Consider the following 26,042-nt stretch of genomic DNA (forward strand, 5'->3'; position numbering starts at 1 on the left):
GAGCCTCGGACTGGGCTTGATCCCCCTTTCTGCACTTGGTGGCCTTCCTACAAGCACCGCCAGCGTGCAGGCAGAGCAAAGGCACTCAGGAGGTATGTGCAGAATGAAGGGAGAGGTGGGGCAGGGAAGAAATGGGCAGTGAGGACACCACAACCCTCTGGTACCAGTGAGAGGTCCCGAGTTGCTTGCTCTGAAGAAGACAAACTGCATTTTAATGATTTCCCTGGCCCACAGGAAACTATGTGGAGCCTGGTGAGGGTTGGCGGGGCCGTCATACAAAGTAGGCAGCCAGGGCTGACATCTTGTCCTTTGGCCGCCTGGCACTGGGCTTCCCTGTGGGCCGCCGGCCCCGAGCCCGCCCTCGGCCCTGCCTCCTCCCTGGCCCTCCCCGGTGCATGGGGTGGCAGGAGGCTGCATGCTTCAGCTCCACCAGCTCCTGGAAGACAGGGTCGCAGAAGACGCAGCCTGTGTGCTGTGTCTCGTCACCTGGGAGCGGGGATTTGGCCTTGTTGAAGTCCACGGCGAGCAGGGCAGCCTCACAGGTGGGGCAGGTGTCGGCGGACACCCGCACACGGTAGGCGTTCTCAAAGCAGTGCGCCACCACGTTGCACTTGTTGCAGGCCACCTTCCACTTGGGGCCTGAAGTGGGGTCCAGCACCAGCACGCCGCTCTCACATTCCACGCACTGGCCGATGCCCAGCATGCTCAGTGAATGCTGGCACGTGGGGTGTGTGCACTCATTGCAGCCCATGCCTGGCGGGGAGAGGACAGCCCATGATGTGCACCCCCCGGCCCTCTCACCCCCCAGGGCCTTCTCTCAGGCCCTCACAGTCCAGATCCTTCATCCTAACAGAAAGTGTTCCTCTCTACCTTGCTCACCCTGGCTCTGGATTCCCCCGCTGCCATTGGCCCTGCTTCTCTGTTTCTCTAAAACCTCCTCAACCTCTGAGTACCAACCCCTCAATCATTTCCAGAAGGCCGTCCTGGTGGCCTCCAGCCACGTCCATCCTCCCCTTCCACAGCTAATTCCCAGCAGCTCCAAGTAGCTCTTATGCCACTAGGTCACATGTGGCCATTAGTTTCCCTGGAAGATGCTGGAGGTCAGGGAAGGGCTTCAGTGACCCCAGCAGCTCAAATGCAGACTGCCCCTGTCTCATAAGTGAAGCTTGAGTCAGAAGGGGTGCACTGAGACCCCTGAGGGCTCCCCAGGCCCCCAGGTGAATGTGGGTAGATGCCTCTCGCTATACCTTGTTCTTGTCTATAGCATGGGATGATGATACCCCAGGGGCTGAATGAGGTATAATGGAGACAGCACAGCAAGGGTGAGTGAGCTGGGCTCTGGAACCCCCTCGCCCCCAGATCCTCGTCCCACTTGGACACATTTTCTCCTTTCTCCAGTAATAACTGAGAGATTAGAGAACAGTGGTGAATGCTGAGGGCGCACCCTTTGCCATGAGGGCCCCTCAACCTGCTGTAGCCTCTCTCATCCTAGCCCAGGAGGGGGGCTCAGCGTGCCTACGGCCCAGATCCCGAGTGAGCTAACTATAGTTGCCTGCTCAATTTGGACTGGGATGGGTAGTGGCAGGCCGGCTGGCTATGCCTTAGCAAGGCCAAATACACCCTAGGTCTCCTATCCCTGTGCCAGCGAGGGGGCTGGGACAGGGGAAGGGCCCCCAGAATCCAGCATGATGTGGGGCAGGGGCTAGGGCTGAAGAGGCACCACAGACACCCAGGGGGGATGGGGCAGCCTTGCCTCAGGGCAAGCAGTTGAGGCCCAGAGACTGGCACTCACCTTTCTTCATGTCTCGGAAGGGCGGGTGGTTGGAGCAATATGGGCACAGTGGGTAGCTCTTGCCCCGAGAGCCCGATGACCACAGGACCAGCTCGAAGTCATCCAGTGGACACCGGAGCTCCTTGTAGAGCTTGATGGTGCCATTCTGGGGGAGGGTGTAGGTCTCGTCACAGTGTGAGCAGTGTAGGCGGCTTGGCTTGGCCTGCAGTGACACCAGGGAGGGAGCCTGGGGTCATGAGGCCCCCAACTCTCCTGCCCACCCTCTCAGAATATGGAAGTAACAGGTAACATGTAATGCCTAACATGTATAATGTGTAATATATAACATGATACGTGACACAAACATACAACATGTAACAAGTCGTGTATAAGTTATACATGATACAGAAAATACACCATGTAATAAATAGTTACATATATCATATATGCAGCCTAATACACTGTTTACATGATACAGGAGTACTGTGTAAGACATCATGCATAATTCACGTGTATACCTCCACATATGACGAGGAATACAGACACAGGGTAATACGTAACATACAATACATAATGCGTAACGTGTAACGTTTTGCCAGGTAACGACCTCTCAGGCCAGGACCCCGGGCCACCAGTCTCAGGATACCTGCTGCGTGTGTGAAGAAATGCAGTTCTAATAATCCCTCCACGTATGTTAATACCCAGGATGGCAAATAATGTGTTGTCAGGAAAAAACAGAAAGTGTGTTTAAGCAGCCTCACAGCTTTACATATTCCTGGGGTCAGGGGTACACTGTGGGTGTTTGTGGGCAAGGCTGTCATAGGCCACTCATGCCTGAATGACAGCCAGGACAAAGACTCCTGTATGACCAAAGGTAAAGTAGAAGCCTCTGGAGGCGGCCAGACTTACCCGAGTCTGTGCATAAGGGGGCCGGGGGCCAGAAGGGGCAGTGGGTGCCCCTTCACCCCCACTTACCTGAATGTACTTCATGAACCGGTGGCACTTTCCACAGCGGGAGAGGGGCTTGCCCGTGGCCGCCAGGGGTGAAAAAGACACCTCCATCAGCTCGTCCATCCCTGAGGGCAAGCAGTGCGGGGAAGAGTCACATCCTCCAGGCTCCCGGCAGCCCACCTCCACCTCCGACAGGCAGGTGGAGGAGAAGGCACCGTGAGTGGGCGTGGATCTGAGTGCGCGTGTCTCCATCCCCGAGGGTGCGGGGGGAACAGGATGGCAGAGCTGCAGCCTTGTTGGTCACCTGAGCTGGGTGCCTTGCGAGTGGTGTTAAGACGTCCGCTCCTTAGCCCCGAAGACAGCCCAGAACCCACGGCCTCGCTCTCCCAATGGAGTCCCAGAGCCCAGAGCCCAAATCTGGATGCTGGTCCCGCACAGCCATGGTGGCCCTGGCCCAGGAGCCTCTGGCCCAGTGGTAGGGAAAGGGCGGGCCTCACCGGCGATGGAGTCTACGAAGTAGTGGAACTTCCTCTTGAAGACGTCCAGCGTGTGGCCCAGGACCTGGCGGTAGTCAGCCTTGCCCTGGGCGATCAGGTTCAGCTGCTTCTCCACTGCGCTGCGGATGGTGGGGAGCACGAGCTCTGCATCTGCAAGTGGCGGGGGCCCTGTGAGCACGTGCACCGAGTGCCCGTGGCCGCCCCTAACAACTCAGGCTGGAGCCCGGAGACCCCAGGCCTTTCCTGGTCTACCCAGAAAATCCTGTGTGGAGGGGCCAGGGACACCCTATCTCTAGGACTGTGTCACAGTTCCTGGAACTCCTCGGGCCAGGTCTGTGCTCTGCCATCTTCCTTGGTCCCCTTGGAACCTCTCGGGGAACAGAGCGCACAATTCCAAAGGAGGACCTACGCCCCACCCGGAGCCCCCAACACCTCCTGTTTTGGATTCTCTGCTCTTGTCCGTTTCTCCACCAACCGCACGGAGTCCCTCCTGGGGCACATCCTGAGGGGGCTGGTGTGGCATCCTTGAAGTGGGAGCTGGGGCCTCGCACAGGGGGCCCCACAGAGGCCGTGGGCTGAAAAACGCGCTGCCACAGCCCAGGTGGCAGCCAGGAGCAGCAGCCAGCCGGACTCACCAATCTTGTAGTAGCCGTGCACCAGGACGATGCCCAGGTTGGTGGGTTTGAGGCGGCGCCCGCTCTCCACAGTGACATAGTTGCGCTGGCAGATGTTGTTGATGTGCACGGGGATGCTGGCGTCTGTCCCTGAAACACGCCAACGCCCCACTGTTCCGTCACCTGCTCCCTGTCACGCCAGGCTCCACCTCTGCCCCACCTGCCCCAGGACCCTGGTTCACAGCCCCCTCCCTCTGTTTCCGGCTAGTACCATGCAGGGCACCACTGCGTGTGTTTCAAGAATCATCTTATGAACCCAAGAATGGCCCTCCCAGGGCCAGCGCCGGGTGCTTAATCCTCCTCTAAGACAAGAGGCTCACAGAGGTTAAGGAACTCCGCCAGGGTCACGGGAGCTCATTCTACTTGCCCCTCACACCTGGTAAATATGACCTCCTTGGTCTCTCCTGCCTCAATCCTGAGCCACCCATCCTTCTGGAACCAGGACTCAAAACCCCTGAACACAGAGACTCCCATGCTCGCTGCCAAACTGACCCCTGAAACCTGCTCAGTATGGCCCATGTTCTGGCTCCTAGATCCCGTGATTGGTTTCTAGGGTGGCATCTCCCATAGAGACTTCGGGGTCACCTGGCACTGCCAGATGCTGCCTTTACTGCACCCCCGTGCTGAGAAGCCCCCTTAGATGGTACTCAGAGGCTAAGGAGACCATCGAGGTACCACACTTGAAGGATGATGTTGGGGTCAGGATCTGAACCCAGCACATACCCTGCTGTGCCCGCTGCATTCTTGCCAGCTGCTGGAGCAGCAGCTCCCCCCTAGGGAGAGCCTCTTCATGCAGCCCTGGGGCCTCCTGGCCCCCCATCTTGTTCAGGAGGTCTCAAGAGTCCTCTTTGCAAACACAAACTCATTTTGGTCATGGGGTCTGGGGAGCCATGGATGTCTTGTCAATGGGGAAAGACAGAGGATGCTGGGGGAACAGCACCCACACCCCACAGCATCTGTACCTGAGGACCCAGGCCCCCGGTAGAAGTAGGCTCAGCTCTTCAGCTGAGGCCTCCACTGTCACCAGAACCCCAGCCTCAGATGAGATGTTCCCTGCCAGTCACCTGTCACGATTGTTAGTGACAGAGCAGAAGCCAGGTACAGCAGCAGGTACAGAGCCGCATAGCTGGTGCGGCACATCAGGGAACAGGCACTTCCCATCAGAATGAACACTGCCTGGGGAGCTGACCACCTGGGTCCCAGTCACCAGGTTCTGGGCACAGACGGGTCACTGGGAAGCTCTGGAAGCGCTGTCTCCTGGACCCCAGTCCTGGGATGGAGACCTTTGGGCCCGGGGCTGGGGCGGGCAGCAGGGCAGGCGCACCCACCAATGCCGTGTTTCTCCATGAGTGTGATGAGCTCAGCCTCTGTCAGGTAGTCGGGCGGGCTGGTCTGCTTCTCTAGCATCTTCATCTCGCTCACGGGAAAGCAGTCGCCCCTCTGGCAGGTGGGCAGACTCTCCTCCAGAGGCACACTCTGCCAAGGCATGATCTCCGTGAAGCCTGGGGAGACAGGGTGCTGCCCCTCAGGGTCCCATCCCAGGCAGCCCAGGCCCAATGGAGAATGTTCCGTCTGTCTGTGGAGGTTTGGGAGAAGCCACGCTGGCACTTGCAGTTTTACCTGGAGAGATGACGGTTTTCCCCGTGCACGTGAAGTGCTCAGGCCCGATTCTGAAGGAAATGGTGCTCTGGAGGTACTTGCAGTCATAGCTAACCGTGGCGATGAAGTGTCTGGTGATGTATTCATAGAGCCGCCACGCCTCACTCCCTGCAACAGGCATGGGAGCTGGTCACGGGCTGGGGGCTCTGGCTCTGACCCCCCAGCGCTCTCACTCAGGCAGCAGGACCCTGGCTGTCGGCACAGGATAGTAGGGCTGGCCTGCACTGAAGCTCGAGAGAGGAGGAGGAAACACAGGAAGGGAAAGCGAGGCTCCCATCTTCTAGCCTGCTTTTAGTGGGACTGCTCTTCAGGGCCTGGCCAGTCCACAGGTAGTGACTTGCCACCATCACCTGAAACTTGGGCTGTGTACAGTGGCTCCTGTCTCTACCTATACGGTTCCCCCTTTCTCTGCCTCCTCCCAGGACACAGGCCACCAGCACTGGCTTGGTCAGGTGGCAAGACTGGGCCCTAGCACTCCCTATCTCGGTACTGTCCTATTCTGTCTTTGCCCATCTGTTTCATCTTCCTGCCTCCTGTGAGCAGCCACCTGCCCCCTGCACTCAGGTACACCACCACACACTTACTGCCACCACTTCACTCCTGCCTTGTCTCATGCCACAGAACACAACTTTCAGGTGACCCCCTCTGCCACAGCCAAGGGCAGGTGGGAGAGGGAGGGAGCCTCCACATTGCCAGTGGGGCCTGACACTGTCCAAAGGGGCCGTGTGACTGTAGCTTCCAACCCAGAAGCTTGGGCTGTGTGTACGTGTGTGTGTTGAGTGTTGGGAGGAGTGCCCAATACCTAATTCAGCCTCTGTGGCAGACCTCATGGGGGTGATGGGAGGATGGTCACCAGCATCATGGCCTTTCCGTGGCCGGTTGATACCTTCCGCTAACAAGCGCTTTACCTGAGGGAGAGAAGACAAGGCAGTGTGTGAGTCTGGGCACAGCTGCCCCTGCCCCTCCCCAACATGGAGGGGGCCAGCATCAGTTCTGGCTTTGACCAAAGTGTCTGGGCTGGTCCCAAGACTCCAGCAACAAGTGTGCACAGTGGCTCTGCTCACCGTGTCGGCCCAGTAGGGGTGGTTGGCCTGCTGCCGCAGAGGGCCCTTCAGGTCAAAGTTCTCGGGGTAGTGGGTGGTCTCAGTCCTTGGGTAGCTGATGTAGCCTTGTGTGTAGAGGCGCTCGGCGGTCTGCATGGCATGCTGTGGCCCCATGCCTGTGAGAGATGGTAGGCTCAGCTGGATCAGGATGCCAGGGGTGACTAGGTCCCTGCCCATAAGCCAGGGCACTCAGGCTCCCCACCAAAGGTGGCCAGAGCCTCCTGGTAGGTGAGGGTGGTTCTGAATGGGCACAGCTAGAGCCCAGAGCTGATGGCCAGGCACCAGTGTCTGTGCAGATTATCTAAGGCTGAGGCCCTGAACCTGTGAAGGTGGACTTAGGAGAGGGATGCTCCAGTGTCACTCTCATGACACTAGTGGCTAGGTTGATGAAATGTGCCCTGAGAGTGCCAATCTCTCATACCCTGGCCATGGAGTGTATGGGGTCAGCCTCCGGGTTTGCTGATGTCCCAGTCGGACAGAGAATTATTAGCACATGCTCCCTGCTCTGAGCCCCTTGGGTGTTTCTGTCCTTGAGGCGCTTTGGGACCCCTGAGGGAGGGCTTGTTTTTCTGCTTTTCCCTGACCAGCAGGAGCTGGCCCTCAGCTATCCATCAATGTCACTGTTGCCCCCTGAGGATCCCCGAAGGGGCCATTCTGCAAGGACACTGGCCAGCTTCCTCAGGCTGCAGAGGCCACCAATGCCTTGAGGCCCATAGCTGTCAGAGATTGCCAAACCCCTTCTCATGACCATGGAAATGAGGCTCGGGGAAGTATACCAACGCTGGTCACACTTGCGCCTGCAGGACACAAGCCTGGAGCGCCGACCTCCTACCCTCGGCCTCTCCCTACCCTGGGGAAGTTGCTCTGGGCTGCTAATGCCAGGATGCCCCTCTCGGATAGTGGCTATCATTGCCTCTGGTCTCGTGAGGATGTGCCATTTCAACCACTTCATCCAAGGAACCCACCCACAGAGATGGTCACAGTGTTCGCCTTGTTTTCCTGTAAGGAAATAGGCTCTGGGACAAGAAAGCAAGTAGCCAAGCTGAGCTTGGACCAGAGCTTGGTCCGGAGCTGGAACTCCATGGTCTAATGCCTCTACGGGGACTCTACTGAGCCAATGACATGTGAGGGCCTGCCCTGCAGGTGGTCCCTGACCACAGCCTTCCATGTGTTCAGTCCTGGCAGCAGCTGCATGGATGTCTAGTAATAAAAAAGTCTCAATTTTCTCCACGTAAATTCAAAGAAGCTGTTGAGTATTAACCAATAATCCTCTGAAATGGGATCCTCCTGCATGTTTGTTAGTTTGTTATTAGTTATTTCCACTCTGGAATTTAAGAGAAATTAGCTCAGCAGTAGGCTCAGATTCCCACTAAGCCTTGCAAAATACTGCAGGTGGGCTGTGGCTTGACACAGGTTAACATGCAAGGGGCTACTCAGCACAGGTGAGGGGGGGCGCGGCGGCGGGAAACACTTGGCACGGGTGAGCGTGGAGGGAGAGTGCCGGCAGAGGTGAGAGCATCAGTACTGCCCTGCGACCCCAGGCGCTGCACCAGGGCTGAATGGCTCACCGTGTCCCACCCAGGAAGTCTTTTGTGGGCTTTAGAGGAACATCCCTACATACCCAGAGAAGAGCTAGCGACACGCAGCATCTCCACAGTGTTCAGGGCGAGGGGCCTCTGCTTGGCCTTCTCTTTCCTGCTTGTGGCCTCCACCTACAAGACAGAATAGGTTCAGGGATTCAGGGTGGCAGGGGCAAAGACACCACAATAGAGAATCAGGATGTGTGGGCCGAAGGGTCTGGTTTCATTCAATTGGTCTCCCTGCTTCTCAATTTCACTCCTCACCATGGTCTCAAGACTTGACTATGTATTCAGTCTGAGGAAGGGAAAAAGAAAGAAAATTCTTTTCTGGGGAACTTTCTAGGGAAAGAGAAAACATAGAAGAATGGGGAAGAGCCAAAAGGGGTTACAAACTCAAAATCCTACAGGAGCCTGAGACAGCCAGGCCAATGGGACGGCAGGTGAGGCCTGAGGCAGGCCACGAAGTGCAGGCCCACCTTGGGCAGCCACTTGCCTCTCAGTGCACCCAAGTGCTCCCACCAGGGGTTACTGGTGTTGCTACATCTTCCAGTTTGTCAACAAAAGCTGAAAATCAGGCATTTTATGTGAAATCTTGTAATTTTCCAATGTTGGTAACTGTTTTGAAATGTTTGTAAACAGCATGTAGTTTAAATAAAATATCAATCAGCTTCAAACTCTGGGCTGAACGGTTGTCAGAAGAGAGGACTGTCTTGCCTGTGGCTAATACAATCCAAACAACTGTGATGCTTTGCCCCTCCCAACACCACAGACACCAGCCATGCATTAGGACAGTGCCTTGTGAATTCCAGAAGGACAAATGTGGGGGCAAATTTAGTCCAAAATGGGTGTGTGCTGCAGTGGAAGCTGGGATCACTATGGGTGAGAACTGGAGATGGTGGCGAGGGGTATCCTGAGAACACGATCGAGGATACAAGCGTGAAGCAGGGACGTCTGGATGGCTCAGCGGTTGGGCGGTGCCCTTCGGTTCAGGTTGTGATCCTGGGATCCGGGATTGAGTCCCAAATTGGGCTCCCTGCAAGGAGCCTGCTTCTCCCTCTGCCTATGTCTCTGCCTCTCTCTTTCAGTCTGTGTCTCTCATGGAAATAAATAAATCTTAAAAAAAAAAAAAAAGTGTGAAGCAGCTTTGGAGGAAGTTCTGGAAGCCTGCATCAATTGCATGTCTAAGCAGAGGGCACCCAAGGAAATCTTGAAAAGGACGAGAAAGCAGCTGAAGAAGGCCAGGCCGTACCTGCACGACTGTGGTAGCTGTAAGGCTGTGGGCCACTGCAGTGGCGGTGGAACTGCCTCCACCCCAGGCAGCCAGGCCCCTGACAGGTGGCATCACCCTCTTCCTAAAAGCCCAGCACATTACTCTCAAATTCATAAAAAACCTGAGTAAAAAACACAGCACCATAAAGGCCAGGAAAGCTGACTGAGGCTGGGATATCCCATGCTAGCTGTGTGACCTCGGCCGAGTTCACTGACGTGCACACAGGTCCCTCTAGAGTTGTTAGCATCCGTATCACAGAAAAGGCACATTGGTGTGAAATGGAGTCCTGCCAAAAAGAGATAATGCCCCTGGGGTCACATGGAGCTGCAGGTCGTAGATGTGGGGCAATGCCTAGTACAGAGCAGGGATGTAGCACACAGTTACCGCTTGCATCAATAACTGTCAATCTTTCTACAGCAGAAATAGATGTCTATTTCCAGGAAGGAAAGAAAGATGGGACCCTAGGTCACGAGCTACTCTTCTAGCCAGAGGCATCCAAGGTCTACCCCTGCCCCGAGCAAACGTGACAGATACACGTGGGGCAGGCCCACCTGGGCTTCCTTCTCCAGCTTTGTCATGTTTAAAAACATCTGTGCGATCTCCCGGTCGAACACTCGTACTCGGTCCCAGTCCAAAAGAAGAGATCTGTCTTTATCGGCATTGACCTATAGGAAAAAGTACAAAGGCAGAAGACGGGAAAGAATATGTCCAGGTGAGCACACACTGTCAGGGAAGAGAATCGAGGTAGATGAAGCTGGTCCTCCTCTGGGAAGAAAATGGTCCCGGCTCTAAGGTCTCACAGCCATACCTATACGGGTGTGCAGAGGTGCACAGATATGTAGGCTGAGACCCGGCCCTGTCCCAAGAAAAGGCTGACCCAGGCCTCTCCCCTGAGATTAGGCAAGTAGTCTCATAAGGGGAGCCCAGAGCCAAGGCTGCTGTATCCTTAAGGGTATTGGAACCTCCATCACAAATGCCATCCCTGCCCACCCTCTGACACCTGGCCAGCACTAGGTGTAGTCCTTCAGGGGCCCCCAGCCCTATGTCAACCAGACCAGCTCTGTATTGCTTTAAATCTTATAAGAAGCTTACACGGATCTGAAAGTCAGTGGCTTATGGCCCTTGGTCCAAACCTCGGACCTGACTATCACAGCTGACTGTTCTGAGGCATGATCTACCCGGCCCCCTCCCCCCTCAAGGCTGAATTCATTCTTGCCTCTCTAAATTCAATGCATTCAGGCCTATGAAGGCTGGGATCCCTTCCCTGAGCACCCCACAGACCACTCTGGCATCCCTCCTCTGTGCCCTTGGCCTCAGGGGTTTAATGGGCTGGATGATGATAGAAGACCCTCAGAGTCCACAGCCCAAACCTGGAAAGACCCAGCGTGTGTAGGGAAGGGAAAGCAAACCTTGGCCTGCAGCACCCAGTACGTCTCCGGTTTGAAGGACTGGATTTTATCATGTCTCTCCACGCAGAAGCCCAGGGTAGGGGTTTGGCATGGCCCAAAGGAGATGAGGGAGCTGTCTAGATTGCCATATTTTCCCTGGAAGTACTTAGTTTGAAATCTACAAGGAGGCATGGGGTAGAGAAAGATATTCTGGTCACGTATGCACTCAAAGCCACCATCATTAATCACCCACGTTGAGTCCAGCATGGGGCCAGCTGGCAGCAGTGCCCCTGCTCAGAAGACAGGGGACAGAGTGAGAACGTGGCTCAGCACAGGGGCCGGGAAAGGTGTGTGTGGGTAGAGAGGAATCATGTGTTTGCACACATGGCACGGAAGGCAAGAGAGAAGAGTTTCCACCCATCCTGGGGCTGGGAAACCCTTCTATTCTATTCTAAGCCCTCCACCCTCTCCTCAAGACCCATGCAGTGAGGCAAACACCCTGCTTATCAAGTGGTGCCTTGTGTGGTCTGACCAGCCAGAGAGACAGTTGCCTTCAGGGTTTTTAGAATATGGACACTGGCCTAGTACTAACCAGGCCCAGAGGCAGCAAATGGGGACCCGTAAGGCAGGAGCCCTGGCCAAAGGGAGGGCAGCCGGCACCTGGTGAACGCACAGCCGATGCGCAGGTCCAGCTCTTGCCTGGCGTCCACCGACAGCGCCTCGTTGTGGTCTGGCTCTCCCAGGCGGGCCATGGCGGCACAGATGTCCGTATCTGTGATGGAGCTGAACCTAGCCCGGAACACGGTCTTTTCGCCACTATGGGTTGGATTCATGACGGGCAGCACAGCGTCCAGGACCTGGGGGAGGCAGCCCAGCTGTCACTCACCTTCCAAATCTCTGCCTCCATGCCTCTCATGTGAGGGCTCCTCTCTGGGGCTGAACCTTGCTGGTGTAACTTCCTCTCCATCCTGCCAGACCCTCCTCCACCTCCTTCCCTGTCCAGAAGTCTCAGTCTCTCCACAGCACTCCTACTACATGGCTTCTTTTCCTTCCACTGACAAACTTGTTCAAACACCCCCCTTATTACCACTTTCTCTCATCTGCCTTCACCCCTGCCAAACCAGGAAATGCTAATGCCACGACACAGGGAAACTCAGTCATGAAATCCACCCCACTTGACCCATTTCCCTTCCTTCTAGAGGGCAGAGTGCAAAGAGGGGTGGGTGGAACTCTTAAGAGGCTGAAGAAAAGCCAAGGAGGGAAAACAGAATGAAGAGGAAAAAACAAAGGGCAGGAGCAGGGAGGGCACAGGGGACCCCCACCTTAGGGACTGAGGGATAAGCCCAGCAGGGGGCCTGGAGCCAGACTCATTATGAAGGCTGTGCAGTGGGAGGGGAGTCACACTGGACCCTGGCCATGTAGATTCTTTGGTGGGGGGTACCTTTGTTGCTGAGGGGAGAAAGCCCCCTGAGCTTCCGCCCCCAGGGAAGGAGCAGCCCCATAGGGGTGGGGCCAGGACAAGAGTACCTGGGAAGGGACAAAGCGTGATCATGTTGACTGAGGGTGCTGTGCTGGAACTTGGGGTGTCTTGAGCTCCCTCTGCCACACAGGAAGCATTTCCTGAGCCCCAAAGTGTAAAAGGCTCCGGGTGAGAACTGGGGGTGCAAGAGGCAGGAGCATGAGCTGCACCAGGGGACACCTGCAGTCAGGAGCCGTGTGAGGGCATCACACCCACAACAGAGGCAGACACCTGTGTCCTTGCAGGGAGGGTGGAAACAAGACGGGAGGGGGAGGCTTGATGGCATCTTGGAGGGGACGGTGAAGGCCGGAAGTGAGAAAAGCAGAAGAAAGGTAGTTAACTGGCAACCAGCCTTGGCCATAGGTCCCTGAGAGGTGCCCAGAAGGCCTGAAAACCCTCTCATCCACTGAGAAAATTCTGCCCTCTGTATGTTTGCTCACACAGTGCATCCAAGCAGGGGAATAGGTAATACCCCTCTGCCCTTGGCAGAGTCCATACATTTCAAAGTGTCTATGCAATTTCTGAACTAAAGGAGGAAAAAAAGGCATTTCTAAGGCAACGCAGCAGATTCCCAGCCGCACCCCCGGGATGGTGCAAATGCGAGGACAGGTCAGTGGGAAGGCTCGAACTGAGGACAGCAGTGGGCTCCCTCTTACCTCAAAACAGATATTCTCTCCCTCCTTGTCACAGTCCAGCCACAGCACAATATAGTCGCAGCCTTTGCCCTCCACCTGCCACAGAGTACACAGTGACTGGCCCCTCCGTGGCCTGGCCCGTAGTGCCCACCAACGGTGCTCCCACCCGCACCCTGAGCCCCATGGAGCAGGACTGCCACCCAGACTGGGCCCGGGCTGAGCAGCGGCGCTAGATGCAGTTAGGCTGCTTTAGCCACTCAGAGAACTTCACTCAGGACTTTGTTTTTTGGACACAATGAAATTATAAATGCAAAATGATCTTAACCTCCAAAACTGCATGGGAAGAGGGCTGAAATGAAATAAGCCTAAATGTTAATGGTGGTTGTCTTAGGTAGTGTGATTATATATTTTTTCTTCCTTCTACTTTTTAATATTTTCCATAATGTGTGTGCATTTAAGATTAGAAAAACCGCCACCACCAACAAACAGTTTAAAAAGCAGAACTTCTGCTCTCCAGGGCTGAGTGACCTGGCTGCCCAGGTGGGCCAGTGGATGGTTGTGAGAACAGCCTGAAAGGTGCCTCGTGGGCCAGCAAGGGGAGCTCGCAGAAAGGGCTGCGAGGCCCACCCAGGGCTTCCAGCAAAGGCCTCCAGTTCATGAAAGAGAGGGACTCCGGAGACCACCTGCAGTGCAGAGGGCCCAGAGTAGAGGCTTCTCAAGTGCCCATGCCCTAGCACGCCCACACACCTGCAGGAACTTCACCATGTTCAGCTTGGGGTTAGCCTCCTTCTTCTCTGTCGGGGCTTGGCTGAACAGCTCTGCAGGGTCCACCTTGTCCCATTTGTTGTACTTTCCTACAAACCATAGCCACAGTGACAGCTGAATCACACTTCTTGGCTCACCAAGCTTGATTGATCTCTTCCATTGTCATAGGCCCAGGAGGAGAGGGAGGCTTGGAGAACAATTTGCCCAGGGGAACCCCACAATTGGAGGCAGGGCTGGGCCTTCATTCCCCTGGGCTGCTGAGGTGACACCACACCTTGGTCACCTCCAGGAGCCACCGCTGGGCAGGGCTGCTGCTGCTCCAGCCTCACTTTAGGACATGCCCTGTGGCTGGAGCGCCATTCCTGGGCTGGCTCACTTTGCCAGAGCACTGAATCACACCCCTCCTACCTCTGTCTTCTCTTCCAGCCTGAATAGCTGCAACTCTCCCCCTACCCAGCACTTGACTGCACACGTGACAGGTGCTCAGGGGAACCCCATGGGGAATCAGTCTCTTGGGCTTCGTGTCTGGTACATCCACCTACTTCTCTACTCAGTGCTTAGTGCTTGAGAGCTTAGCCCTCTGGCTTTCTTTTTGTCCCCATTTCGTACAGCCTGGGAGAACGGGGTCATACAGAGTCAAGTTCAAATCCCAGCTCCCCACCTGCTGGCTGGTGATTAAAGTCAAGAGTCCAAATGCTTGGCCACACGACTGAATCAATGTCCTTGTTGTCACTGGGCAACAAGAAGTATTGAGACTTTGCTGTGCACTAAGCTCTCTTCCTTCACCGTCACACTGAGTCCTCAATCCTAGGAAGTGGATGGCACTATCGTAAGACTAACATCATACATGTGGAACAGAAATTTCTAGAGGCTCCAGTCCCAGCCCATGAGCCTGTAGAGCATGAGACAGAGCCTAGGCTGGAGTCTCTCATCAACCACAGGGCCCTGCATGTGGCTCTGCTGGGTCACTAATGCTGGCCCTTCCAAGGTAACAGATAACAAAGATGACAATGACAGCCACCAAACGACCACTGGACAACAGTCACATTCACCTCCCAAATGCCTGCATGGGCCAGCCCCTCTGAGGTGGGCATCCACCACCTCTAGGAAGCACAGGAAGGAGCATAGGGCATGCAGTGACTAAGGGGTGCCTCTGGGATGGGGACCCACGGGCACTGAGCTCTAAAACCTGGGTTCTAGGGGATCTCTGGGTGGTGCAGCGGTTTGGCGCCTGCCTTTGGCCCAGGGCGCGATCCTGCAGACCCAGGATCGAATCCCACGTCGGACTCCCGGTGCATGGAGCCTGCTTCTCCCTCTGCCTGTGTCTCTGCCTCTCTCTCTCTCTCTGCGTGTGACTATCATAAATAAATAAAATTTAAAAAAATAAAATAAAAAAAAATAAAACCTGGGTTCTAGGTGACCCAGGACCTGCTGGCCTCAGGACTCATGGGTTCTGCACTAGTTTGTCTGCCTGGAGCCCTCCCTGGTTCCATCTAGACTTGGGGCAGCACTTTGCCGGGGTTTCCTCAGTGGGATAGGGGTTGGACAAGGTGCAGGGGGCTCACCCAGGAAATCCAAGGTCATCACATGACCACAGACGGATGTCATCTTGAAGCGGACGGGCTGGCCAGCGAAGGTCCCGCTGTACTCATGCACGGAGCATGTTCCGTTCAGCCCTTTGTGGGAGGACATGTTTCCTGCAGAGAAGCACAGTGATGGCTGCTCCAACAGGCCACAGCCACCACAGAGGCTCCAGACCCAGAAGCCACCACTCACAGGGCCAGAGTCCCCCTTCTCCAGAGCAGTCAGTGGCAGCGTTCCTCAGGCCACTGCATGTAACAGTGCTGACGAACGTCATGGTCCTCAGGGGAACACCACTCATTGCTAACCAACCAGCACGGTATGCTCACCACGCAGGGCCCTGGGCCAGCTGAAGGCCAGGAGCATCCTCTCTGAAGACTCTCCACAGCAGACACTTGGGCCCTTCCTCTCATTTCTGCCTCACTTCTTTCAAACTTCACCAGGTCTCCATGGACCTCCTCATTACCAAGTCCCTTGACATCTTCTCATGCTCCCCACTGACAGCCTCTCAGCTGAACTTTCTTAGCTTCTGTGGATCGGGCACTTCTCAGCTCTCCCCTCCCCTCCAAAGAGACACCAGCCCACTGTCCTAGCCTAGGGGAGGTCACGGTGGACATAGGCCATTTCTAGGTACCCAGAGCACCCAAGCACCCTTCCTATCTGGAGGGAAGTCAGAGATAGGAAGGAAATGAGCACCCCACCAACTACCCCAGTGGCCAGGATGGAGTTAAGGGACAGATGTCCCCTTTCTTAGTGCCCTGGTGTCTCAGGAGGGCTATACACCAGGGCCAGCCTAATGCTGCTCTTGAGTGACATGAGGCACACAGGCTGCAGCTGTAGTGGTTGAGGGCAGTGGCAAAGCTCCTGTGGTGATGCTATCTGTGGCATGGCCTCAGACTTAGACCAGGGCGAGATCTTGGCTCTGTATTCTTTCTTCTAGTGAATTCTCTTTCTGTGTAAGTTACCAGGGCTGGGTGCTGCTTTATGACCAACAGTGGACTGCCCGGTGCTATGCTGTGAATGGTGTCTGTACCTTTTGGGAGTCCTGGACCGCACACTGGATGTAGCAGTAAATGCACCCACAAAAACTAATACTGAGATGCTTCAGTAACACCCACTGTCCTGAACCAAGTCAATTCCAGAGGGCTGGAGTCACACTCCAGAAAAAGAAAGAAATGACCATGTTTAGTGATTCCTCCCACAAACCCGCCATTTTGTCTTTCCTACCCCGAGAGAGGATTTTAGCAATGGACTGGGCCAAGGATGGCTTTTCTGCAACCATGAGCACGGTCTTCATCTTGTCTGAAAGCTGCCCGGGGCTTTGGCCCTTCACACTCCAGTTTCAGAGGGATGGTGATGAAGTTCAGAAACTGCTCTTCTGCAGCTCAACACTACCATCAATGCTGACTCCTAAAGAGAAGACACACAGAAAACAAATGCTTCTAATGGAACCCCTACCACCAAGAAGGAAACTCATTTAAAAAAAACAAAAACCAGCAGCACCTGGGTGGTGCAGTTGGTTGAGCATCAGACTCTTGGTTTCGGTTCAAGTTTGACCTAAAGATAGTGAGATGGAGCTTTGCCTCAGTTTCCATGCTCAGTGGGGAGTCTGCTTGGGTTTCTCTCTCCCTCTCTGTCTCTACCCCTGCTCATACATGTTCCCTCTCTCTCTCTCGAGTAAATAAATATTTTTTAAATATTTAAAAAAGATTTTTAATTTATTTAAGAAAGAGAAAGAATAAGCAGGGGTAGCAGCAGAGGGAGAGGAAAAAGCAGGCTCTTGCTGAGCAGGAGCTCAATCCCAGGACCCAAATGAGCCAGCCGGGTGCCCAACAAATAAATCTTTTTTAAAAACCCAAAAAGCAAAACACAAGTAGACACAATTTCTTTGGGATTCCTGGGTGGCTCAGTCAGTTAAGCGTCTGACTCTTGATATCAGTTGAGGTCTTGATCTCAGGGTTGTGAGTTTTCAAGCCCTGTGTTGGGCTCCGCGTTGGACATGGAGCCTACTTAAAAAAAACAAAAAACCCCCCCAAAACCCAAACTCCACACATAAGGGTTTCTGGCTGTCTCAGTCAGTAAAGCATGTAACTCTTGATCTCAGGGTTGTGAGTTCAAGCCCCACACTGGGTGTAGAGTTTACTTAAACAAACAAACCTGAAGAAAAAGAAAAAGAAGACATGGGATAAACCAGGGCAATGGAACTGGCTTAGAAACAAACACCTTGGGAATTTGGGTTCCTTTGGCAGAAGTTGATGTGGCTCCCTGACCTCAGGTCAGTCATGTCACCAAATCCGTGCTAGGAAGACTTGGGGGCCTTTGGATCTGGACTGACAGGCTGGGGTAGGGCAGATGGCCAGCCCTCCACCCAGGGCACACTTCTGTTTGCTCCCCAGGGCTGAGAGCAGTACCTCCACCTCAGCGGAGCATCGGGATGCCCTGGGACATTTTCTGTTTTTGTTTAAGATTTATTTTATTTTATTTTATTTTATTTTATTTATTTTTTTAATTTTTATTTATTTATGATAGTCACAGAGAGAGAGAGGCAAAGACATAGGCAGAGGGAGAAGCAGGCTCCATGCACCGGGAGCCCGACATGGGATTTTTTTTTTTTTTCCCCCCGACGTGGGATTTGATCCTGGGTCTCCAGGATCGTGCCCTGGGCCAAAGGCAGGTGCTAAACCCCTGTGCCACCCAGGGTTCCCACTGTTTAAGATTTATCTGAGAGAGAAAGAGATCGCAGATGGGGGAGGGGCAGAGGGAGAGAAGCAGACTCCCCACTGAACAGGGAGCCTAACTCAGGGCTCATGATCCCAGGACCCTGAGATCATGACTCCAGCTGAAATCAGGAGTCCTCATACACTCAACTGACTGAGCCACCCAGGCGCCCCACCCTGGGACATTTTATAAAATGCAGATGCCAGGCCATGTTCCCTAGATCTTTCTGATCCAAAATAGGCCTGAGACCCATTGGCCAATGGAGTCCAGACCCCAGTAGTACTCGACAGCCCCTTTCCAATGGGCTCCAATCTACCTTCCTGCCTGCCTTTCACAATCTCTAGCATTGCAGATCATGCTCTGGCCAATTAAACTGGACACCATATCTAAAGAAAAACATATTCTTAAGCCTCTGTTCCCTTGCTTGGAATGTACCACCAAGCCCAGAGAATGCAGCTTGACTGTCTGAAGGCCTGGCTCTAATGCCAACTCTTGGTTAAAGAGCTCTCCCAACACCCTGGGGCAGGATAAAACATTTCCTGCTGCCCTGAGTCCGTTACAACAGACCGCACCACACCACGGTTAGTTACTGTCTCATTCTACACCAGCACATGAGTGGTCTGAGGTCTGGATCACTGCCGGCCACTGTGACAACTGGTTCCATGATTGCTACAGGACATTTAATTCCTGCTGTCTTTTTGATCACTATATATATGGCCTTGACATTGACAAATATGACACTGTATTTAAAAAAACCAACCCAACAACATGACTGCTACTGAAACAACTGGGCAACCTTCTGGGTGGGCTGGGAGGGTTAAAGCTAGATTCCTACTTTATTTATTTAAGATATTATTTATTTATTCATGAGACACACACACACACACACACACACACACACACACACACACACACACACACAGAGGCAGAACAGGCAGAGGGAGAAGCAGGCTCCATGCAGGGATCCTAACATGGGACTTGATCCCGGGTCTCCAGGATCATGCCCTGGACCGAAGGTGGTGCTAAACCGTTGAGCCACCCCGGCTGCCCTAGACTCCTACTTTAGAATTGCCACAAAAACAGATTCCAGACCTGGCAGAAATTTACGCAAAAAGATCAAACTAGAAAAATACTAGGGGTGCCTGGGTGGCTCAGTCAGTGAAGTGTCTGTCATTGGCTCAGGTCATGATCCTGTGGTCCCAGGATTGAGCTCCCTGCTCAGTGGGGAGCCTGCTTCTTCCTCTCCCTCTGCCCCTCTTACCACTTGTGCTCTTTCTCCATCACGCTCTTTCTTTTGTTCTTTTAAAGGGCTTTTTTTTTAAAGATTTTATTTATTCATGAGAATACACGGAGAGGAGAGGGGGAGAGAGAGAGAGAGAGAGAGAGAGAGAGAGAGAGAGGCAGAGACACAGGCAGAGGGAGAAGCAGGCTCCATGCAGGGAGCCCGACGTGGGACTCGATCCCGGGTCTCCAGGATCATGCCCTGGGCTGTTGGCGGCGCTAAACCACTGAGCCACTGGGGCTGCCCTCCATCACTCTCTTTCAAATAAATAAAATCTTAAAAAAAAAAAAAAAAAAACTAGAAAAATACTAAAAGAAAACATAAACTTTGGTATGAAAGAAAGACACCTAAGGATTTCAGAAGCTCAGAAACATATCTCATATTTGAAAGCATTTGCTTTCTTTTTCTGTGAATGGTCTATTTTTTTACCCTTTCTCTCCCCAGCCAGACTGCTGTTTTCTCATTTTTAGTAATTGTTTTATATAATGAGGAAATTAGCCCTTTGTGATATGATGGCCAACAACACTTGTAATGGCAAATTAGAAGTAAAATGAGCTCATGCTTATCTCACTAGCAATGATCACAGGATGAGCACACGTGGAGGAGGGTCTGGTGACAGGCAAACTATGAAGGTAGGTGGCTGAAGTAAAACTGGAACAACCTCTGTGCAAAACAATTAGACGATCTCTTTCAAAACTACAAGTGCACATCCCCAGCAATCCCACCCCTGGGAATGAATTCAATCACCCTACCAGAATTTATTGAGCACATATTACATGCTCAGTATGTGTTGCTATGTGCCACGTGGGACAAAGTCCAGGCATTAAGACCCACAGAGGATTGGGGGACGGTGGGGAGGGCAGTTTCAGACTTTGGGTTTGCTCTGAGGGAACTGGAAGGTAGCATAGGAGCCTGATGACCTGACTTCAAGTGTTCAAGAGATCCCTCTGGCTCTAAGAAGGGAGTCACTGGGCCCCTGGGGGCAGCGATGGAGGTGCTGAGGGAAAGTTGGGGTCTGGGGCTGATTCCTCCCAAGGCAGAGCCAACAGGACTGAGAAGGGGAAGTGAGGCAAGTGCAGAATGACTCCAGTGCCTTTGGCCTAGGGAGCTAAAGGATGGGATTCCCATTTGTTGAGATGGGAAGTTAGGAGGAAGGAGCAGTTCGGGACAAAGATGCAGGAGCTGTCAGGAATGTTAACTGTGAGCTGCCTAATAGCCAGCTGGGCCATGGAGGAGGCGGTGGCATGTGGTGGCAAGTGGAGCAGGGAAAGGAGCCCAAGTTGGGGGCTGGGGAGATAAGGTGACTCAGGAGAGGGGAGATCCTCAAAGGCCAGAGAAGAGGCACTTGGGTTGGTGGCGGGGGCGGGTAGGGCGGGAGGGGAGGCGGGAAGTCATTGCACATCACACATCGAATGCTACAGATACTTGCAGGCTGGGGGAGGTGATAATGGAGACCTGACATTGGAGTCTGGAGACCTACAGGCGCCAGGTGACCTTGATGGGAGCTGTTTCATGCAGGAGTGCCAAAGGTAAAAGCCTGAGGGGGGTGAGCGCAAGAGGACCTGGAAGGAGGGAAGAGAACAGTGAGTAGGTTTTTACATTTTAAGATGGAAGATAAACCAGCAGGTTTATAAGGATAGAAGTAGTAGAGGGAAAAGAGAAGATGCAGGAGGTGAGGAGGGAATTGATGGGAGTGATGTCTCTGGGTGGGAAGCAGTGGCTGTCCTTGGCCAGAGGAGGGCCCCTCTAAGAAGTGCAAATGTCAGCAGGTCAGCAGTGAGGACAGGAGATGGCACTGGGGGCAGGCTGCCAGCAGGGGAAGAGCTAGATTTCGCAGGGATGGGATGTGCCAGGTGAGTAGGAGTGAGAGGGTGAGGGGAAAGATACTCTAGGATGGGCGAGGAGGAGGGGAGGACGTGGGAAGGTCCACACAGGGCATGCGCTGGTGGGGTCTAAAACCTTTATGTGCTAGAGTGGGGAGCAGGGGTTGAAGAAGAAGAAAAAAAGTCAGAGGGCAAGGTGCCTGGGCACTGGTGTGGAGGCCTGAATGGCGTGGGGGATGAGGCCGCAGGGGGACAGGAGACTGCAGAGTAAGCAGTGGGCACTGGCAAGACTGTCCACGTGGACACTGGGTTCCTGAGGCAGGACACAGCGGGTAACACACTGCCGGGGAATTCCCTGCAGCATTATCAATCAGAAGACATTAGAAACGTTCTAGTGTATGCCAACAAGGAACTGTTAAATAAAGTGTGGCAGACAATGGAACACCAAGCAGCAATGAGAAAGAAGTGCATCTGCTCCGTAAATACTAATGTGAATTGAGTTTCAGAGAAATTACATGAAGAAGTGAAGTGTGTGACTGTACAAAGCACTGCCATCTATGGACGTGTGTGCACACACACACACACTCAAGAAATGGCAAAGCAACCACCTGGGGGCAAGGGTGGGGTTAGAGTCTGGAAGCTGGACGTGGGGGGGGCCTTCTACTAACCATACTTCCTTTTGTACTTGTTACATTTAGTGCAGTGGGCACACACACATAAGTGGTCAAAAAGAACTACGATTTAGAAGTACGGAAGAGGGGAGCCTGGGTGGCTCAGGTTAAGTGTCTGACTTTGGCTCAGGTCATGATCTCAAGGTCCTGGGATCAAGTCTGGTATCCATCCATCCGGCTCTGCACTCAGTGGGAAGTCTGCTTGAGATTCTCTCTCTCCTTGGAACACCTGGGTGGCTGAGCAGTTAAGCGCGCCTGCCTTCTGCTCAGGACGTGATCCTGGGGTCCCGGATCGAGTCCCACATTGGGCTCCCCGCATGGAGCCTGCTTCTCCCTCTGCCTGTGTCTCTGCCTCTGTGTTTCTTTCATAAATAAATAAAATCTTAAAAAAAAAAAAAAGATTCTCTCCCTCTGCTTCTATGTGTGTGTGTTTTCTCTATCAAAAAAAATTTACCTGTGAAGTGAATAATAAAAACTTAGAGATGCCTAAATTTTTTAAGATTTTATTTATTTATTCATGAGATACACAGAGAGAGAGGCAGAGACACAGGCAGAGGGAGAAGCAGGCTCCATGCAGGGAGCCCGATGTGGTACTCCATCCCGGGTCTCCAGGATCACACCTCGGACTGAAGGTGGTGCTAAACCGCTGAGCCACTCGGGCTGCACTAGATACCTAAATTTTAAAAACAGATTTTACATCTATAGGACTACTGCAAACACTTCTCAACGTCCTTTTTTCCTATGGTGTTAAAATTTCTAGAAGTTTTATATTTCTACTACTCTTCTTTGTACCTAAGGATCCTAAACACTTTCAGGAAATAAAGAACAGATCCTTTTCTACAGATCCCTTTAGAGAAACATTTTGTCCTAGCATCCTCAAAGGCAGTACCTCATTTATCCAGGGCTAGGGATATACCTCGACAGTGCCCACGAAGGCACACCGGCATCCATACCCATTTCAGATCACCTGTCCACATCAGACCAGTTGCTATTCCACACTGTTACATGTAGGTCTTTAGCAGTTCTGGCTCTAGTTCAACAGTTTATAGTTCAGTTCTACATAAGGACTTTGTAATGATCTGAGTATCACTGATTTACTGGGAAAAATGTATGACTTTCTTTAAGGATTTGGAATCCTGGGAAAGGGACCCTGGTGATGATCTGGTACAGACGTCTCAAGGAAGAACAAATTAAGACTCAGAGAAAGAGATTTTCCAAAGGTTACCTGGAAAGTTTGTAGAGTTGGAGCTGAAACTCCTGCTTCTCTGAGATACTTTTTTGTTTTTTAACTGCACCAGGGTCTACCTCTTAAAAGAATTCTGCAGTCTTAACTGATTAATTTTCTGTGGTTATCTTGGGGCCTATTTTTCTATTAAGGCACACTCCAACTTCAAAAGGGAAATTAGGGACGTCTGGGTGGCTCAGTGGTTGAGCATCTGCCTTTGGCTAAGGTCGTGATCTGGGGTCTTGGGATGGAGTCCCACATTGGGCTCCCCATGGGGAGCCTGCTTCTCCCTCTGCCTCTATGTCTCTCATGAGTAAATAAGTAAAATCTTTTTTTTTTTTTAAGGGGAAATCAATGAGAATAAAAGCTGAAAGCAGTGTTTTGCAAACTTCTATAAACCATTATTATACCATATGCCGTCTTAAAACCCTTTTGCTGTACTGTTACTTAAGTGTTTGCATTTTTATAAAAGATTTTATTTATGTATTCATGGGAGACACAGAGAGAGGCAGAGACATAGGCACTGGGAGAAGCAGGCTCCTCACAGGGATCTCAATCCCTAAACTGGGATCATGCCCTGAGCCAAAGGAAGACGCCCAATCTCTGAGCCACCCAGGCGTCCCAGGTTTTTACTTTTTAAAAAAATCTTAAGGCAGCTCCGGTGGCTCAGCGGTTTAGCTCTGCCTTCAGCCCAGGGCGTGATCCTGGAGACCGGGGATCGAGTCCCACATTGGGCTCCCTGCATGGAGCCTGCTTCTGTCTCTGCCTGTGTCTCTGCCTCTCTCTCTCTTTCATGAATAAATAAATAAAATCTTAAATGTATATTATTTTTAAAGGGAAATTTGATCGCCTTCTTTTCTGTAACCTACGTGGTTAATCAAATTTGATCTCGTTGCCTGCTAAAGCTGCATCTGAAGTTGGTTCTCTCATTTCGAAAGGGAGAATCAGCAAGTGCTGAGGGAGTGTTGGACAGCAAACAACACAAACTGGAACTGTAAAGTGAGAGTGTCAGGTCGGCCACTTACTACCGGTCGGCGGACTCTCAGCAGCAGTATCAGCAACGGTGGGTGCCCTCGGGGGGTCACGGTACACAAAGTCCTCCCCTGTCAGTCTTACGAACAACTGAACTTGGCTTGGGGGTGGAGGCCCAGCAGTGGCGCAGACAGCATTGAGAGCAGGATCTCCACCTTAGCAACTTAACCCGGTGCCGCGGGGTCTGGAAAGCAAGCCCCTCCTCTGCACGCAAGCCCCGCTCTGCACGCTGCCGCTCTCTTCAACCTGGCCCGTCACGCCTCGAGGCTGGCCTGGTCAGTTTTTTGACTACGAGCGAACCGAGGTTCAGAACATTTCGGCCTAGGCCCAGGCGACCTCTGCCACGGCTCTAGGGGTACCTCGGGGCTCAATGGCCATCAAGCCCACTCTGGGCTGACTTTCCCACGTCCTGCTCCCGAAGGCTGAGTGACAAAGAGGCAGGATAAGGCCAGTCTTCCTTTTCACCTGCGAGAACTGATTCCGGCGAGTCTGTCCACCAACAACTCGGAGAAACACACCCGGGTGCCCTCAAGGCTGAGCCGGGCCCGGGGCGGCAGGCGGCCCCCCGCACCTCCGTCTCCCCACCTGTGGCCGCAGCCCGCACCTCAGAGACCCCCGGGAGGGTCGATGGAGGTCGCCCCTCACCACCTCCCGGCACCCCCACCACCAGCCCCGGGGTGCGGGCGCCCCCGCCGGGAAGCAGGGCGCGGGAAAGCAAGGAGCCGCCTTCTCTCCCACGCCCCGGGGCTGGGGGCCCACCTCCCCGGCGCTTCCCGCCGCCCGCCGCTCACCCGCAGCCCCACCGCGGCTCCCGCCGTGGCTCCCACCGCAGCTTCCGCTCGGGGAGCGGACTCGGCAGCTTCCACTTCCGGTCCGGCCGCGGCGGGCGTCCCCGCGGCTGGCGTCCCCTCGCCTGCCGGGTTCCGTGGCTCGCGGGTACCCGCCCTGCCTCCTGACCCCTCCCCGCGGCCTCCCCAAACCCTCCACCTTACTCTTCTCCGCCACCGGGAAAGCAAGAAAGGCAGCTGTTACAATGATCGTAAAAACGGAATGATAAATATGGAAATATGTATGCTGTTAATAATTAAAATAATCAAAATTGCAGATGAGTGTATAGCAGACTCTTTTTAATGCTGTGATTGTGGAATGAACGAACGAATGAATGAATATAAAATCTATCTGGAAGATGAATTGGGCAATAAAAACAACCTTTTTTTATGTGTGTTAAAGCATTAGGATTATGGAAGGCTTAAAAAACTTTTCATGAAAAAAAAAAAAACTTTTCATGGCCTTATTTAAATATCTTTTATGGTGTCCCTAGATATGTTTTAAGTAATAGCAGACACATTTCCCCTGCTCCCTGTAGGCACTTTCTCCAATCTGCCTTTTTTGGAGTAGGAGCCCTGAAAGATGCTCTGGACAAAGAAACATCTTATGGTCAGATTAAGGTCGAGAAATGCCAAGAATTAAAAGTCATAATGAGACTCATTTTCAAAATGGAACTGCTTCCAAACCCACTCCTTGGCAAGGTCTCCGTCTCCAAAATGGCAGCTTCATCTTCCTGGTTGCTTAAGCCCAGTGTCTGACAGCGTCCTGGATTCCTCTCTTTTTCTCGCTTATTACTCATCTGAAAATCCTGCCATCCCTGTCTTCAAAATATATCTGAGATGCAATCAATCCTCCCTGCTTCCACGGCCACCATCCTGACCCAAGCCCATCTCCCTCCTGGTCTCCTAGTCTCCACTCTGCGCCCTATGGTCTGTTTTCCACACTATTCTAGCAGTCAGGTCTAAGACTGGATTTAAGGGGTGAGACCAGTTGGCAGAGAGGCAACACCAGAGCCCCTTTATTCTTTAATTCCATTTGGGGATCATTCTGCCCACCAGGAGGTAAGACCT

General features: G+C 53.2%; 1 protein-coding gene across 3 annotated transcripts; it reads right to left on the bottom strand.

The window, feature by feature from the left end:
* Positions 1 to 181: 181 nt before the first annotated feature.
* TOP3B (DNA topoisomerase III beta) lies at positions 182 to 25,002 on the bottom strand. Of its 3 annotated transcripts, none has more exons than XM_041729304.1 (18): positions 24,936 to 25,002; positions 16,621 to 16,803; positions 15,378 to 15,509; positions 13,795 to 13,901; positions 13,069 to 13,143; positions 11,554 to 11,750; positions 10,915 to 11,071; positions 10,057 to 10,170; positions 8,277 to 8,367; positions 6,617 to 6,771; positions 6,355 to 6,460; positions 5,514 to 5,660; positions 5,222 to 5,395; positions 3,855 to 3,983; positions 3,220 to 3,369; positions 2,747 to 2,847; positions 1,793 to 1,994; positions 182 to 753 (listed from the first exon to the last, which is right to left on the bottom strand). In XM_041729304.1, the coding sequence occupies exons 2-18, from the start codon at positions 16,688 to 16,690 to the stop codon at positions 272 to 274; spliced, it is 2,589 nt and encodes an 862-aa protein (XP_041585238.1). In that variant the 5' UTR covers positions 16,691 to 16,803; positions 24,936 to 25,002; the 3' UTR covers positions 182 to 271. The 3 variants fall into 3 exon arrangements, with proteins under 3 accessions (XP_041585238.1, XP_041585237.1, XP_041585239.1); XM_041729303.1 differs by lacking the exon at positions 24,936 to 25,002 and adding an exon at positions 24,138 to 24,929; XM_041729305.1 differs by lacking the exons at positions 16,621 to 16,803; positions 24,936 to 25,002 and adding an exon at positions 14,474 to 14,619 and having other exon boundaries at positions 15,378 to 15,503.
* Between the last annotated feature and the right edge of the window lie 1,040 nt (positions 25,003 to 26,042).

Source organism: Vulpes lagopus, chromosome 14, assembly GCF_018345385.1.
Source record: "Vulpes lagopus strain Blue_001 chromosome 14, ASM1834538v1, whole genome shotgun sequence".
Classification (NCBI taxonomy): Eukaryota; Metazoa; Chordata; class Mammalia; order Carnivora; family Canidae; genus Vulpes; species Vulpes lagopus.

Bases quoted from the DNA above. Each gene is read 5' to 3' on its own strand.
- TOP3B (XM_041729304.1), bottom strand. From the start codon at position 16,690: ATGAAGACCGTGCTCATGGTTGCAGAAAAGCCATCCTTGGCCCAGTCC. The intron at 13,144-13,794 runs GTGTGTGGGCGT...ACTCTGTGGCAG, and splicing joins ACATGGTGAAGTTCCTGCAG to GTGGAGGGCAAAGGCTGCGA. The intron at 10,171-10,914 runs GTTTGCTTTCCC...TTTTTCCTATAG, and splicing joins ACTGGGTGCTGCAGGCCAAG to GTCAATGCCGATAAAGACAG.